A 14,078-nucleotide genomic window follows, 5' to 3' on the forward strand; every position below is an offset into this window, starting at 1 on the left:
GCAGCCCTGGGACATGAGACTTTAGAAAAGCACATGGCTTGTGTCCTACATTTCCTTAAATAAAGCATAGGGTAAGCACATTTAGTGGGACAAGACAGTAGCTTTTGAGTGTAATTAAGCTGTAAAACCTAGGGAGGTTAATTAAGTAATGGAATCCAGGAATGCGGTAGATTTTCTGGCACTTACACTTCAAAAAACCCTACCTCTGAAAAGATGCTACATCTCAAAAAGCTATAGGTGTAATATGCTTATTAGTAGGTGGCTCTATGGATAACTTACACTTGACTGTAGCCCAGTGTAATATATTAGACTGTAATGGCCTCCTCTTGTCTTATAAAAAGACAGGAGGAACACATTGGTACCCCAACATTTTGCAGTTTTCCCAAAGAAAACTGACTGAGAATACCTCCCACCATGAAAACAAAATGAGGGAGTTTCAAATGAAACCACTTCCCTGCTGTGTTTAACAAATGGTTTGGCTCTCCTCCCAAGATGAAAACACACAAAAGTAACAGTTCCCTGTCAGCATAGCAAATTTGCATAGACCACTGCTTACTGTTGGTGGCATGAACTAAATCTCTATCGCATTCCCCAAAGATAAAGAAAAAAGAGTTCCCAGCAAAGTCACCCAGAACCAGTCTTGCTCTAGCCTACTAACAAGTTTGTATACTTTAAAAAGAAAAATAGGGAAAAGAGGAATTTAAACTCCTGGTTTGAACAATTTGGACTCGAAACAGTGTATTACATCAATGCTTTTTGTGATGTTTCATAGAATGCCTTGAGGATGGTCAGATTTCCCTGTTACAGAAAACAGTTAACCACTGCCAAAAATGAAAACTTTTCTCTCCTTCCCTGCTTCTCCATACAGTGGAACCAAAACTGAGCTCAAAATAAATCAGCTCAAGAAGCAAATGGAGCCTTCCCCCCATTTTTCATTCACTGGGAGAAAACAGTTGTCTACTGGCCCATTTTTCTGTACAAGCTTACTGGAGAATCAGATGTTCTGGTACAAGGAAGAGAGCATTTATTAGCTGTTTATTTTTTCTACTTATCTTGGATTCTTTTGATTTATAAGAAAATCACTTTTCTGTTATCTTACAGCTCCCATGATTCTGTTGCGACAAGAAAATACTGCGCTTTGCTCTCTCTCTCCCAGAAGATTCCCTCACAGATTGAGAAAGCTGGCATGTGAGTTTGTGGCACCTTGCAGACGTTTGCCCAGTTCTTCATACATCTGTTCTCACAACATTCAACGTCTTTGATAAGGAATAGGAAGCCTCAATCTAGGGCATGTCCACTCATTCAATAAAAGGAAGAATACCAGAACTCAGCACCTCTTAAGGATGTAGCTCTCCCCTTAAAGGAGGGCAGCTTAATACCTCATTTGCAGTTCTACCTCACATATCAAGAAAAATCCATACAGAAGATTAAACAATTTTAGCCCTCTTTTGCATCTTTTTCATTTTAAGGTAACTTTTAAAATTATATCTAAGGGAAATACAGCTCTGATGTTTAGATCTAAACCTTTCAAACACATTCTAGCTTAAGAAACCTTTACACTAGCTGTGCTGATGCCCTTTTATTTTGTTGCTAAAAAAAAGTGAATTACTTCGATGTGTACACTGTAATAAATATGCAGATTTATCATTAAAAATAAAAAATTAGAAGTGGTGCTTTAATTTGCTTTCAGTGGCAAAGTGTATTTATATGTAAATTAGAATTGCATTAAGATGCAGAGGCATTTTAAAATAGCTTTAATAAATGAAACTAGATGAACCGATATCACAGAAAAAGTTCAACATACACTTTGGAACATAATTTAAAGGGACTCAGGCCCTAAGAGTAAGAGCATGTGTGATCACACCAGAGTTTTGAAACTAGAAGATCTGATCCTCATTTATGGGGGGCGAGGGTGAAATCTTTCCCTGACTTTCAGATCAGCCCTTTATATACTCATTACTGAACTAACTGAAGAAGAGAGCAAGGAAACATTTCTGAACCAAAATATATTTTATATATATATAAAAAAAGAACTGATCTATCATTTTACTTCAGAAGAATTATTTTCTCTTATGTTTATAAACAAGCATTTGTTATGTTTAATATTTACACCTTCATTGGTTACTAAATCTCAGGTTTTATTTTAAGTTTTACTATTTATTTTTAAAGTTCAATAAAAACATTTTACATGTCTTGACTTAATATTTACTTCAGTGTTTAAATAAGGGATATCTACATTAAAATACCTTCTTCCAAAGTACTTGGATTTCTCTGCATGTATTTGAGAGGACACCACTAATTCTCCAAGCATGCAATTTTCAACACAGGCTTCTTCAAACAGTTATCCCCATTTAGAACGATGTATTTTTGCCTGATACATTTTTGAAACCTTTTAAAACACCTATATTGAGCAGAACAATATTTTCTTTGTGAGTGGTGATCAAAAAATTGACTATTTTAAATTATCCATGTTGAAAAGAAGTTTTAATTTCCAAGTTCTCTCCATATATTTCATATCAGCTTTAGTGGTAGTGTGCTTTTTTGTTTGCACTCCCTCTCCCCCTGCCCTGGGCAAAATCTATGATAGAAACCTTGAGTCATATTTGATGCTTTTAATTAATTGAAATATAGATGTGTATTTGAAGACAGCTTTTGCACGTAGACACAGTTCACACACAAATTAGAAGTCTGATTCTGGAAAACAAGGTCTATGAAAATAAGACACTATATTTAGATTTGCAAAAAAATATATATGGTTTAAACTGCCTACCCTAGACTACTTATATGCTCTTTTATTGGAAAGGTCACTTTATCCATCTAAACAGTATAATTTTAGTTCACATCTAATGCAGTAGTTAGCTTGGAAACTTTATGTATACATACAAATCTAGACAGAGAGACCATTAACAGAGGGCACGTTCTTGAATGTACACCTTCCCCCAACAAATGCTTGATCTCCCATGCATTTTCCTTTAACCACCCTTCCCTCCAAGATACACACACCATCCTAAGGTTCATTACAATTCTGTTAGTTCCTCACTTCCACAGATTCAGCATTCTCTCACTGATGCTGTAAGAAGTCTTCCTCCCAGCACAGAACACACGGGGTGAAGCTGCATAATATTAAGCTGCGAGTCTGGCTCAGCTGCAGTCACAAAGAGGTCGCCCTGATCTTATTCCATCACCAAGTCTCTGCCTAGCATCATCTCCATTACATCCTTGACCCTGCATTATTTAGCCGTTTAACAAGACGAGGACAAAAGTATTTCACTGGATGGTTGTGGAGAGTAGAGGATAAAGGTAACAACGTTCCCTTCTGGCAGGCAAGCTGTAACATCTGATGAATCACAACAATTGTATCCAACTTGCCAAAGCAAGCCACAAACATTTTCCTTAGTGCTAGAATATCCGAGTGAGCCATCACACCTCTTTGCACCTCTGCTCTCTTAAGGGCACCAGAACTAGAAAAATCAAGAGAAGCAGAAGGAAATGCAGCTCCCCCTCGACTGCTGACTGACTACACTGCTCCAGAACACCTACAGACTGCATTAGGTTTACTAAAACGTAACGGGACCATCCAGAGGTCAGACCTCCCTTCCATTGCATAAGGTGGTAAAAAGGGGAAGAAAACAAACACACACAAGCCACAGTTCTTTGGACAACATCACAAAAGAAAAGATAGGTGCTTATTAAAACCAGGAGAAGACCAGTCAATGCATGGCAACAGCTGAAGACCTCTCTTCCTCTGGAGAGGCCACAAGGTGTCAGAGGCACGATAAGAAAGTAACTAATGTCATACACTGTTACAAGAACTGTCCTAGGCACAGCTTCAGCCAGAGGAGAAACAGAGTGCTTGATCCAGATTAAAAAAAATAAATAAATGGAAAGAATAGAAAGATCATTTTGAACTTTAACCCGGGTCTATAAAGGCAACTGAAAAGGTCTAGAAGCTAAGGGTAGGAACTTCAAGCACTTATTCCTGCTTTTGAACAGGATAAAGTGGTAATAAATGGTAATTAAGAGAATAAAGAATTGTTTACATATGGTTCATCTCTAGGCTGGTGTGTTAATTTTTAAGAAGTGAAGATATGACCAGGATTTAGTCTTACTACTGGTCGTATTTGCTTAACTGTCCTTCAGGCAGGCAGAACCCTGTTGGCTTACAGGCCTAGGCTTACAGACTCACTGCAGGGACAGAAGGGAGCTCCTCCTGCCTCGTTCCACTCAAAAGCCTCCGCTCCCAAACAGGGTATCTGATGGAGTACATACTGCAGCAGTGGGCAGGTACTTGTGGAAGGAGAAAACCTAGCCAGATTTCCAATGGAAAAAACTTACCCATGAAGTTAGAAACCACCTAGCTCAAAAACCTTAGGAAGCAAATTACGGCCTATCACTGGACCCTATCAGGCATTATCCAGACAAAGATTTGTTTTAATCCTCTTGAAGCAAATTACTAACAGCTAAGTCAAACCATTGAAAGCTAATCCTTTATTACAGTTCAGAGCATTTGTTTCCAAATGAAGTGATAAAAGAGAGACAAGGACCCTTTAACAGAGATTTGATGGTGGTGTTTTGTATTGAGTGAAGTGTCCTATCCTCTCTATTGTGCAGATGTTCTTTTTGTTTAAAGCAAGGTGATGTTACTGCAAATGTTATTTTCAGTGTAAACTCTGAGACTATTGAGAAACGCTAATAGCAAATATTTAAATAAATTTAAATTTATCTGTCTTTCCACTTACCAATATACAGCTCAGGTATTTATTCAAACCATGTACGAACCAGTCTAGGCCTAACTGGTATACATGTTGCTGCTGTTCTATTTTGTTCAAGAAACACACAGACCTCTGCTACAAACTTTTTAAAAAAAGAGAAGTCACATCAATGCTCAGCATATATTCATGTTAAGCTAGCATTTCCTAGAAGTGTTTCCTTCACAGAGAGCTGGAAGATGGAAGTGGTGTTTGAAGCCTTCAACTGTTTTCAGGAGTCTCAGCTTTTATTTATAAGGCTCACATAGCTTTTAGGGTCAAGAAGAAAGCCTTGAAAACATTCCTACGAGTTACCACAAAAGTATTGCTTGTTTGAAACCACTTCAATGGTTCTGTGTGCATTACCACTGTATCAGAGCAAACACACCTCATAGAGTTACTTGAAATTACTTCACTTGGACAATACAGGGGATATTTTAAAAAGCACTATTACCGTATCATGACAGCTCACTTCCCGTTGTCCCTAAACACAAAGAAAGGGTGAAGATAAGAGTGGCTGGTTTTGTTTAAAGCAAGTTTTTCTAGCATTAGAAACTGCCATTATGTTTACCAACAGAAATTCCTCTACTTTATAGATCAATGCTTTTGTAGCTAACTCATAACACAACATGTTTCTGTGTGACCTTTGGAGATCACCCACAAAAAATAACTAATATAAATCTGTTGGTCAAAACTCCACCTTTTATCAACTATTACAGCATTACGGGGGCAGTGGGAGCTGCAAGTACACTCAATCAGCTGGGTGACAAAAAAAAAACTCCTCAAAAAATAACTAGTTGTTGTGGTTTAACCCAACCAGTAACTAAACACCACACAGCCGTTCACTCACACTCCCCCCTCCCTCTCTGGGATGGGGAGAAAAATGGGAAAGTGAAGCCTGTGAGCTGAGATAAAGACAGTTTATTAAGACAGGAAAATAATAACATTAATAGTAATGATAATGATAATAGTACTGCTAATAATGTGTACGAAACAAGTGATGCACAATGCTGACTGATGCCCAGCCTAACCCTGGGCGTTCAGCCCCCCACCCCAGCTAGCCACCCCTATATATTGTTCATCATGACACCATATCGTGTGAAATGCCCCTTTGGCCAGTTTGGGTCAGCTGTCCTGGGTCTGTCCCCTCCCAGCTCCTGCTGCACCCCCAGCCTGCCCGCTGGCAGGACAGAGTGAGAAGCTGAAAAGTCCTTGGCTTGGTGTAAGCACTGCTCTGCAACAATTAAAACATCGGGGTGTTATCAGCACTCTTCTCATCCTAAGCCATAAACATAGCACCCTGCCAGCTACTAGGAGGAAAACCAACTCTGTCCTAACTGAAACCAGGACACTAGTACAATTTATAAGTCTGAAGTTATCCTAGTTTGTTTTCAGTTTTATAACAATATACTGTTTTCCTAATAAACTTTTTAAATGGCTACATTCTCATGGGCGCCTATCACCAATAGCTGTGCCTGCTTCCCAGCCCACCACTGCTAGTTACATTTCTTCAAGTTCTGTTACTAAGCTAAGCTACTAGGTAGCTAAAAATGAATGAGTGGCTGTTTGTTTCCACAGCCACATAATTCATCTTGCCTCTAAAAAGAAAGTATGTATCACCTGACACTTGCAGGACATTCCAGTAGGAAATTCACTCCAATATAAGTTATGTACCTTAAAGAATACCCAAACTCTTTCAAAACTGCTTACAGTTCTTTCCTAGGTAGCTGAACTTAAGGACAATAATACCATTTAAAATCACAGTTAAAGCCAAAATTACACAGACAACTCTTAGTGAGACGTGAGAACCAGTTTACACACCTAGGATTTGCTAATTTGAAATACAAACTACCACCACATTAATTTTTAAACATGTTCCCCCTCCCCCCCCCCCCCTTTAGAGCTTGGACTTATTTCTGTTCCTCTTCAATTGTTTAACTCCTATAGTCTTAAAAAGAAACCACTAACAATAGAAATACATTACTCAGAAAATAAGCATCCTGATTGTTTCACCACAGTAATACAAAGCCTAAAAAAAACCCTCAAGGTAGTTTCAGAAGAGCTTAATATCAAGTAGCAAGTACCTACATATCCAGCAGACGTAGGCCAGGCAGACTGAAACCAGAAGACTGAAGTTGTCCCAAACTCTGTACATCTCAACCTCAAGGCCAGCATATCCCATCTACACCTCAACCAACATCTGACCACAACACCATTTTTTCCACCTAACACACTAAACCAACTGCTAACCACCGCCCCAATATTGCTCTTCTGTATGCCAGTATTCTATAGCTGACAGCAAACACATTTGGCTTTAGGAACTGTCTCACAGGTCCTACCTTCAGCATTTAAGATGCACATAAGAAAAAAAAAGTCTTACGGCTTTCTGAACAGAGTCAACACAGGGTATTAACTAAGATCTAATTATTTCTCCACAACTACTGTGACAGGACAAAAACACTTTATTCCTTACTGCTTTTAGAGAAGGAAGAGTCCAATTACTTCCAATTGTAGAAAACCGTTGACTCACCATACTTTCATCCCCATTAGATTTAAGAACGTTTCATTAAAATGCCTACTCAGTGATTTCCACACTTCATTCCGCAGTTTTCTACATGAGGTGTAAAACTTTCAATTACTTGTCCAACCTATACTGTAAAAGCCTTAATTCTGAAGAGCTAAGCAAAAGACCAGATGATAAAGATCACACCGTATTGCAGGAAGCAAAGCAGAATGATTTTAACTTCTTTACTTTGGCTGTTCCTGTATCTAACCTGTCTAATTTCAAGTGACACACCCAGAAACTTGCTCATTTTTATATACCTTTTCATGCTGTTGACTTCTTAAAATTAAATAGAATTAACAACATAAAATGCAGTAATTAGAGCCACAGAAATCACCCACCATCAGAATACACAGAATTTGTTCACCTTCGTAATGCATTTTTTTTTCTCCTCAAGAGCTCAAAGATGCAGAAAGACACAACCAAAGAACAAGTTCGTTCATTACTCTTACACAAGACTTCTTAAAAGTTCCTAACTCCATAAAGCACGTGCATCTGGTTAAAGACGCAGCCACCTCACCGTCCACCCAGATGCACCATCTTTTTTTTACTTCACCGTTAAATAAGTTACCCAGTTTTGAACTCCACAACCAGAAAGCAAGAGGCCGGGAAGTTATCGACTGGGTGAACCAGGCCCCTTCAGGTCATCTTTGCTCCTCCGTCCCACTGCCACCACAGACCCGCACAGCATCCCTCAGTGCTGGGCACCACGGCCAATACCCTCAAAAGACCTCACAACTTTTCAGAGCGATTCATTAGTCCTAGCGGCACTTATCACCTGCAGCCTCTCAAGCCTCATTACTGCTGTTTGATCCACAAGAAGCAGTTAAAGGAACAAAAAAAGAAAGCAAACGAACAGCCCCCCACCTTCTCAGCCCTGTTATAGCGGGGCACCTTGTGGGAGACAATGAAGTTTAACTCCAAGGTACAACTTGGAGCACCCGGCTCCAGCCTCATTACCCATCCCGAGAACTTCGGGCCTTCGTCTTTGAGTTGTGAAAGAGGCTGGGATCCGAACAGGACCCTTTTGGCAGCCCACAAAGGCTTTATGCTGCTGCAACTGCGACTTGCACAGGGCAGCAGCCAGCACCGCTGCTGAGCGATCCCCTATGAGGCGGGGGGCTCCTTCCTTCCCCCTCCCTGCCCACAGACCCACACACCAACTTCCCCCCCCCCCCCCCCAGCACCCCGAGGACCCCCCAGTGCTGCCAGCCCCTTCCTGCCACCCCGGGGCACCTTCCCTCAGCCCGGACCCCTACAGAGCAGCTGTGCGGGCTGGGCTGCCCCTTCCCTGCTTGCTTCCTCGTTTAAAAGCCGGCCCACACGCACAAGGGACTCAAAAAATAAAATAAAATAATTAAAAAAAAAAAAAATCACCTCAACACTCAACTCCCCCCCCCCCCCCCCCAACTTACCACCCAGGTCAGTCCCCCGCTGCCTCCTCCACCTCCTCCTCCTCCTCCTCCGCCGGACTTTGCCATTTTCCGCCCGTCTCTCTCTCCTCAGGCGACGCGCAGGCGGCAGCCCACAGGGCCGGCCCCAACGCCGCGCCTCGCCCCGCGACCCGGACCCGGCCCCAGCCCCAGCCCGGGCCCCGCGGCCCCCTCAGCGCCCTCCCGACACCCGCAGCCCCCCAGGCCCGGCCCCTACTTCATGCCGGGGCCGAGCGGAAACCCGGGACACAGGCGGCTGAGGAGGGAAGGGAAAGGAAAGGAAAGGCAGGGCAGCGGCGGGGCCGCGCCGCACGCACAAAAGCGCCTCCCCCTCCCCGCCTCACCCGGAGGCCGGGCCCGGCGCCTCCCGCTGCCCTCAGCGCCCACCCGAGCCCCGGCGCCGCCACCGCCTCAGCGCCACCGCCACAAAGGCCCCGGCGCGAGGTTAATAACAAAATGCCCCCCGCGCGCCCCGCCCCCGCGCACCCACCCCCCTCTCCCTCCTCCTCCTTCTTCCTCCGCGCTCCCCTCACGCACGCACGCACGCACGCAGGCCCCGCCCCCTTCCCCTTCCCTTCCCCTTCTCCTTCCCGCCCCCCCCCGCCCCGGTCCCGGTGCCCGGACAATGGCGGGCCCCGCTGCCGCCGCCGCCGCCGCACCGGGCTCTGCGCCCCCCCCCCCACACCGCCGCCACCGGAGCCCTGTCCCCGCGCCCAGCAGCCAATCACGCGCCGGGTGCCAGGGCCGCCGGCCAATAGGAAGGGGCGGCCGGCGGGGCTGTGGTTACGTCACTGCGGGTGGCAACAGGGAGGAAGAGCCTGGGCGCCGCGCGGGGGCGCTGAGGAGGGGAGGGGCGGGGCGTAACGGCTGCGGCCGCCCCCGGCCCCCTCCCCTCAGGGCCCCTGAGGGGAGGTGCTGGGGGTGGGGTTCGGCGCGGCCCCGTTTTTTTTTTTTCCCGTTTCCCCCATTTTTTTGGAGGGCTCCTGAGCATCATCATGTCCTAGTCCCCCTTCAGCCAGCCCCGCCTCGCCTTCTTGTAGGGTCACGTAACGAAGCACCCAGTTCCACACACCCCACACGGTCCCTTCCTAAAATATTTGTGATTCTGGTGAAAACCACCACCACCACCACCACCGCCACGCAGTAAAACATCGCACGCTGCCACTCCGCAGCTGCCTCCACCACCAGAGCTCGAGATTCGTCTTGTGTATGTGGGGCCTGGGCATGACGAATATTTCCAGTCCAAGCCGCTTTCGCTTTTCCGCCAGCAGCAGAATGAACCAAAACATTGTGGCCGTAGGTTTCTGACACCACACGCAAGCCCCCCAGTTTGCGATTTCTGATTTTGCTCCTGGTGTGTGGCACGCAGCAGCCCTCCCCTCAGCTCCTCGGGTTGCTCCCGCAGCAAAGTCACAAAAGGAGGGGGTAGTAGCAGCCCCGCGTCCCGCTCGGTAGACAAATTGGTACCCGAAGAGCATAATTTCAGTCGAATAGTGATAATTTAAAGGTTTTCCCTTCGCAGAATGCTTTTCTGAAGTAGTAAAAATGTTGGAAACCGAGCAGCTGCTTTTGAGGAGGCAGTCGTAGTGTTCAATTGCGCCTCGAGGGAAGGATCAGAAGAATTTATAGTAAATATTGCTTATTTAGCATGATTTTGCTCCATCAGTTTCTAAGGAACCCGCTAAACTAATATCTAAGTGCTGCACAGGGATTAGAGAAAATAATGGCATCTGCCTAGCGCGGACACTACGTTATCTATTCCAGCCCCGTTTTACTGCAGCTGCATGTGCCCCTGAGCTGCAGCCTGGGTTTTCCTCAACTTGGGCAAGATAAGAAGGAGTGTTTCTTGCAGAACAAGAAGGTAGCACTCACGGGGCTCTGCCTACCGCTTCAGTGTTGGACGTGCTGATTAGAATTGTTGTTTTTTTTTTTCTAATTCTCAAATATGTGCGTAGGGCCTGGTACAATGAAGTAGGTTTAGTGAACCAGGGTGCCTACAGTGAGTACCAGGAGGACCAGAAGAAATAGCACGAGTGCATCTGTTCCAGGCTTTTTGCATTGGTAGAAAACCACTAATGTATGCAGTAGAAATAGAACGAGTCACAGACGTGAGCGTACTCACTTCTCATTAGCTCCAGCTGTTTAGTAAATAGGCTGTTCTCAGCGTGGGAAGTGTGTTTTTTGCACTCATTTATCCTGAGCCAAGCTTTAGATAGCGATCTAGCTTGAAGACAGCCAATTCTATATAGGTTACAGAAAGACAGAGGGAGTTTCTTTCTGGCAGTTGTTGATCCTTGAATGTGCATGGTCAGACATGCTCAGTCTGTGTCACGTTGGAATAAATATAGGAGATGAGGCTGAAGTTCCTCCAAGCATTTTCTTTACACACCTTTGAAATTATTTTGTCCAAGGTGCTTCTCATTTAATTTTCATCCTATACTACGCTACCTGTGAGACTGTGGACATAGCCCAGCATGTTACTGGCTTGTTGTTTGTATTGATTTTATCCATAATCGGTATGTGTGTATGTTGAGTGGTTGCATTCCTTGCCACGCAGGATGGTGTGACAAAGTTCTTAGGAGATTACAGGCAGCTGCCTCCATGGATTTCAGAGGTGAAGAAGTGAGACTAGACCGTTCATCGTGTTTCAAGTGATTCCTGCTAAAACAAACACAGAGTTAAATTTAAGCATGAATTGAATTTAAACACCGTAACATTTTGATAAGAGTGGGATTTCTTTGCTGGATGCCACCTGCCCCAGTCACGTCCTATCAGTTTTTGTGAAATACTTTACATTTACTGTGTGACATGTTAAATTAATTGTCCCTTTGAGATGATACACACAAAATTCCTCTTTCAATTCATCAGTTTTTCTCCCAGCTGGAGGCCATAACATGAATAGAAATACCCTACAGATTTTCATTACAATTGTCTACTTACACCAGCATCACTATTAGTTTTAGTATTTGTTTTTAGTAAGCAAAATATTTAGTGTAATATTACTTTGTGTATAATTACTTTATGCTCAGATTTTTCTTTGCCCTCATTCCCATTCTTTTTACTCAAGTCTAAAGTGCAGCCTGTAATTACTTTAGCATTAAGACAGCCATATGTATGATCTATAAATACTTTGATTGCAAATCATTTGCTGCCTCTATTCAAGTTTGCTTGCTGTTTAATAAAAACTTCTGTTTCTCTGCAGCTTTTCAGGCACCAGACTTCAAGGGCATAAAACTTGCCTATTTGTGAAACCACGTACACTTATCCACTCTGAGTGGACTCTTATCCACATACTCAAATACAACCACCTACCTAAATAAGTGACCACAGCTGTCAGTTTTCTGCAACCTACACAGGAAAAAAAAAGGTGTAACTTGCAATTTTGGTCTAAAATATTTATGTAACTAAGTTGATGTGCACGACGCTATACATTTCACATCGTATGTAGTTGTGATAAGGTATAAAACAATGCATATTGTAATATCAAACGTTTGCATTTGCAAGAAAGTAAATTCTATGTTCTACAGCATTTTAAAATTTCATCATGATTTGTTAGCGTTTGCCAAATAACTAATAAGTCTTTGAGTAGGATTGTGGTAGTATGCCATGATGGTTATTAACACACTCATACCGCCTTAGTTCTGAATGAATTTCAGGCTGCAGTTCCATGACAATTAAGAAGAGTCTTCCTATTGCTGGATCATCCAACAATATCAGCTTCTCTCCAAAAGGGATTATCTTTTTGACTAAGGCATGTAGTTTTGTTCCTAGCAGTTCACTCAAGACTCTTTGGGCAAGAAAATGGGAGTGGCGATTAATATTTACCTAACAAGACTCTTCTTGCCCCTCGAAAGTCCCTGTTAATAGTGTGTTTCTCCAGCCTTCCACACAGGAGAAATCCATGATGTATCCAGAGTGGGTATCAAGGCTGCTTGCTGATGGCAGAAAGTCACATCTATTCTTTCCAGGGATGGCAAGAAGGTGACAGAGTTGTTCCTATATAGGACACGTGGACTTGTTGAACCCATGGAGAGAAGTGATGACCAATGGAGCAAACAGAAGACTCACCGGGCTTTCATTCTGGGAAATGCCTAAAAGGACAGTACTTTGCTCTCCTGAGCTAAAATTCAGTCACCTCTGATACAGTCTCCAGTTTGATACATGATTAGCAATTATGGGGGGGAAACGGAAAGGGCAACCTTTCACTCGTAGCTTCGTTTTACCACCAGTTGTGACTGGAATCGATGACTATGTCAGGATGTGCATTTGCATTTCCCTTCTCAAAATTGAGTTGCGTGGTTCTTGTGGTAATCCAAGAAGAGGAAAGTATCAGGGCAGACCATAGAGAGGCAGATGGTACAGCCTCCACCTGGAGTCACTGAGACAGAGCCTGTCATTAAGTTGCGGTCACTGCACCCACAGAGCTTATGCTGATGCCAAAGTGAAAAGGAAGAGGTGGCCACAAGTTTCTGAATATTTGCATAAGTCAAGATCCAAGGCAAAGATAACAAAAAAAAAAAAAGTTGAATTAATTTGTTGTGAACATCCAAGTGGAAAATGAATGAGGTCAGAAGACGTCAAAGAACAATACTTCTGAGCATAGGAAGTGGGTAAGACAAAAACAAGAAACTATTAAAAAGAAATGCGGGCTAACTATGAAAGGTCCAGTCAAACACATGACAGCAGAACCACAGGAAGTCAGACAGTTTGAAGTTACCTATCCCACAAATTACTGAACAACCCCTTTGACCAATTTTGTATTGGCAGCTTGAGTTTATACTGGGTCAGTGCTTTGAATCACTAGACCATGATGTTTTTTGCGAGTATGGGACCCGCTGAGTTCAGGGAAGCAAGAGATCAACACAATATGAGAGGTCACCAAACAGGGATTTCAACCAGGTATCAAACAGGTTAACATTCACTCGTATTCTATTCATGCGTTCTTTTAGCCAATCCAACCTTTTATGGATCGACTCACTATGATCTGACAAATTAAAACAGCACATTCCTTCAAAGTCCTCGCAACCGTGTCCTTGGGCCAGCAGCAAGAAGTCAATGGCTGCCCAGTTCTGCAACACTGAGTGTCGTAGACTGTCCATATCATCCATCATTTGGGAGAGGATGTCGGTAGTCGCGTTGAACTGTTTCACTGTCCACCCCTGCTGTGAAGAAGGAGGCAAATATTCGCGCGGTTGCTGACCATAATTCAACATTATCTTTACAGTCAGGTGTTAGACCGTGAGTGTCTCTTTTTGTTCTACTGGACATTGTCTTGGAGATATTCAGCCAATCCTGGTGGCAAGGCGCAAGTAATCCCACTCGACCAAGGTACCA

At 43.5% G+C, this 14,078-nt stretch overlaps 1 protein-coding gene across 1 annotated transcript in view; it reads right to left on the reverse strand.

Annotated features, from left to right (window-relative positions):
- Nucleotides 1-9,122, reverse strand: part of TOP2B (DNA topoisomerase II beta) — a 63,090-nt gene extending 53,968 nt beyond the window's left edge. Inside the window, exon 1 of the mRNA XM_084511750.1 lies at nt 8,727-9,122. Within this exon, the coding sequence (XP_084367876.1) occupies nt 8,727-8,792 (66 nt within the window). The 5' untranslated portion in view covers nt 8,793-9,122. The remainder of the gene's footprint in view (nt 1-8,726) is intronic.
- Between the last annotated feature and the right edge of the window lie 4,956 nt (nt 9,123-14,078).

Source organism: Aythya ferina (genome assembly GCF_964211825.1).
Source record: "Aythya ferina genome assembly, chromosome: 2".
Lineage (NCBI taxonomy): Eukaryota > Metazoa > Chordata > Aves > Anseriformes > Anatidae > Aythya > Aythya ferina.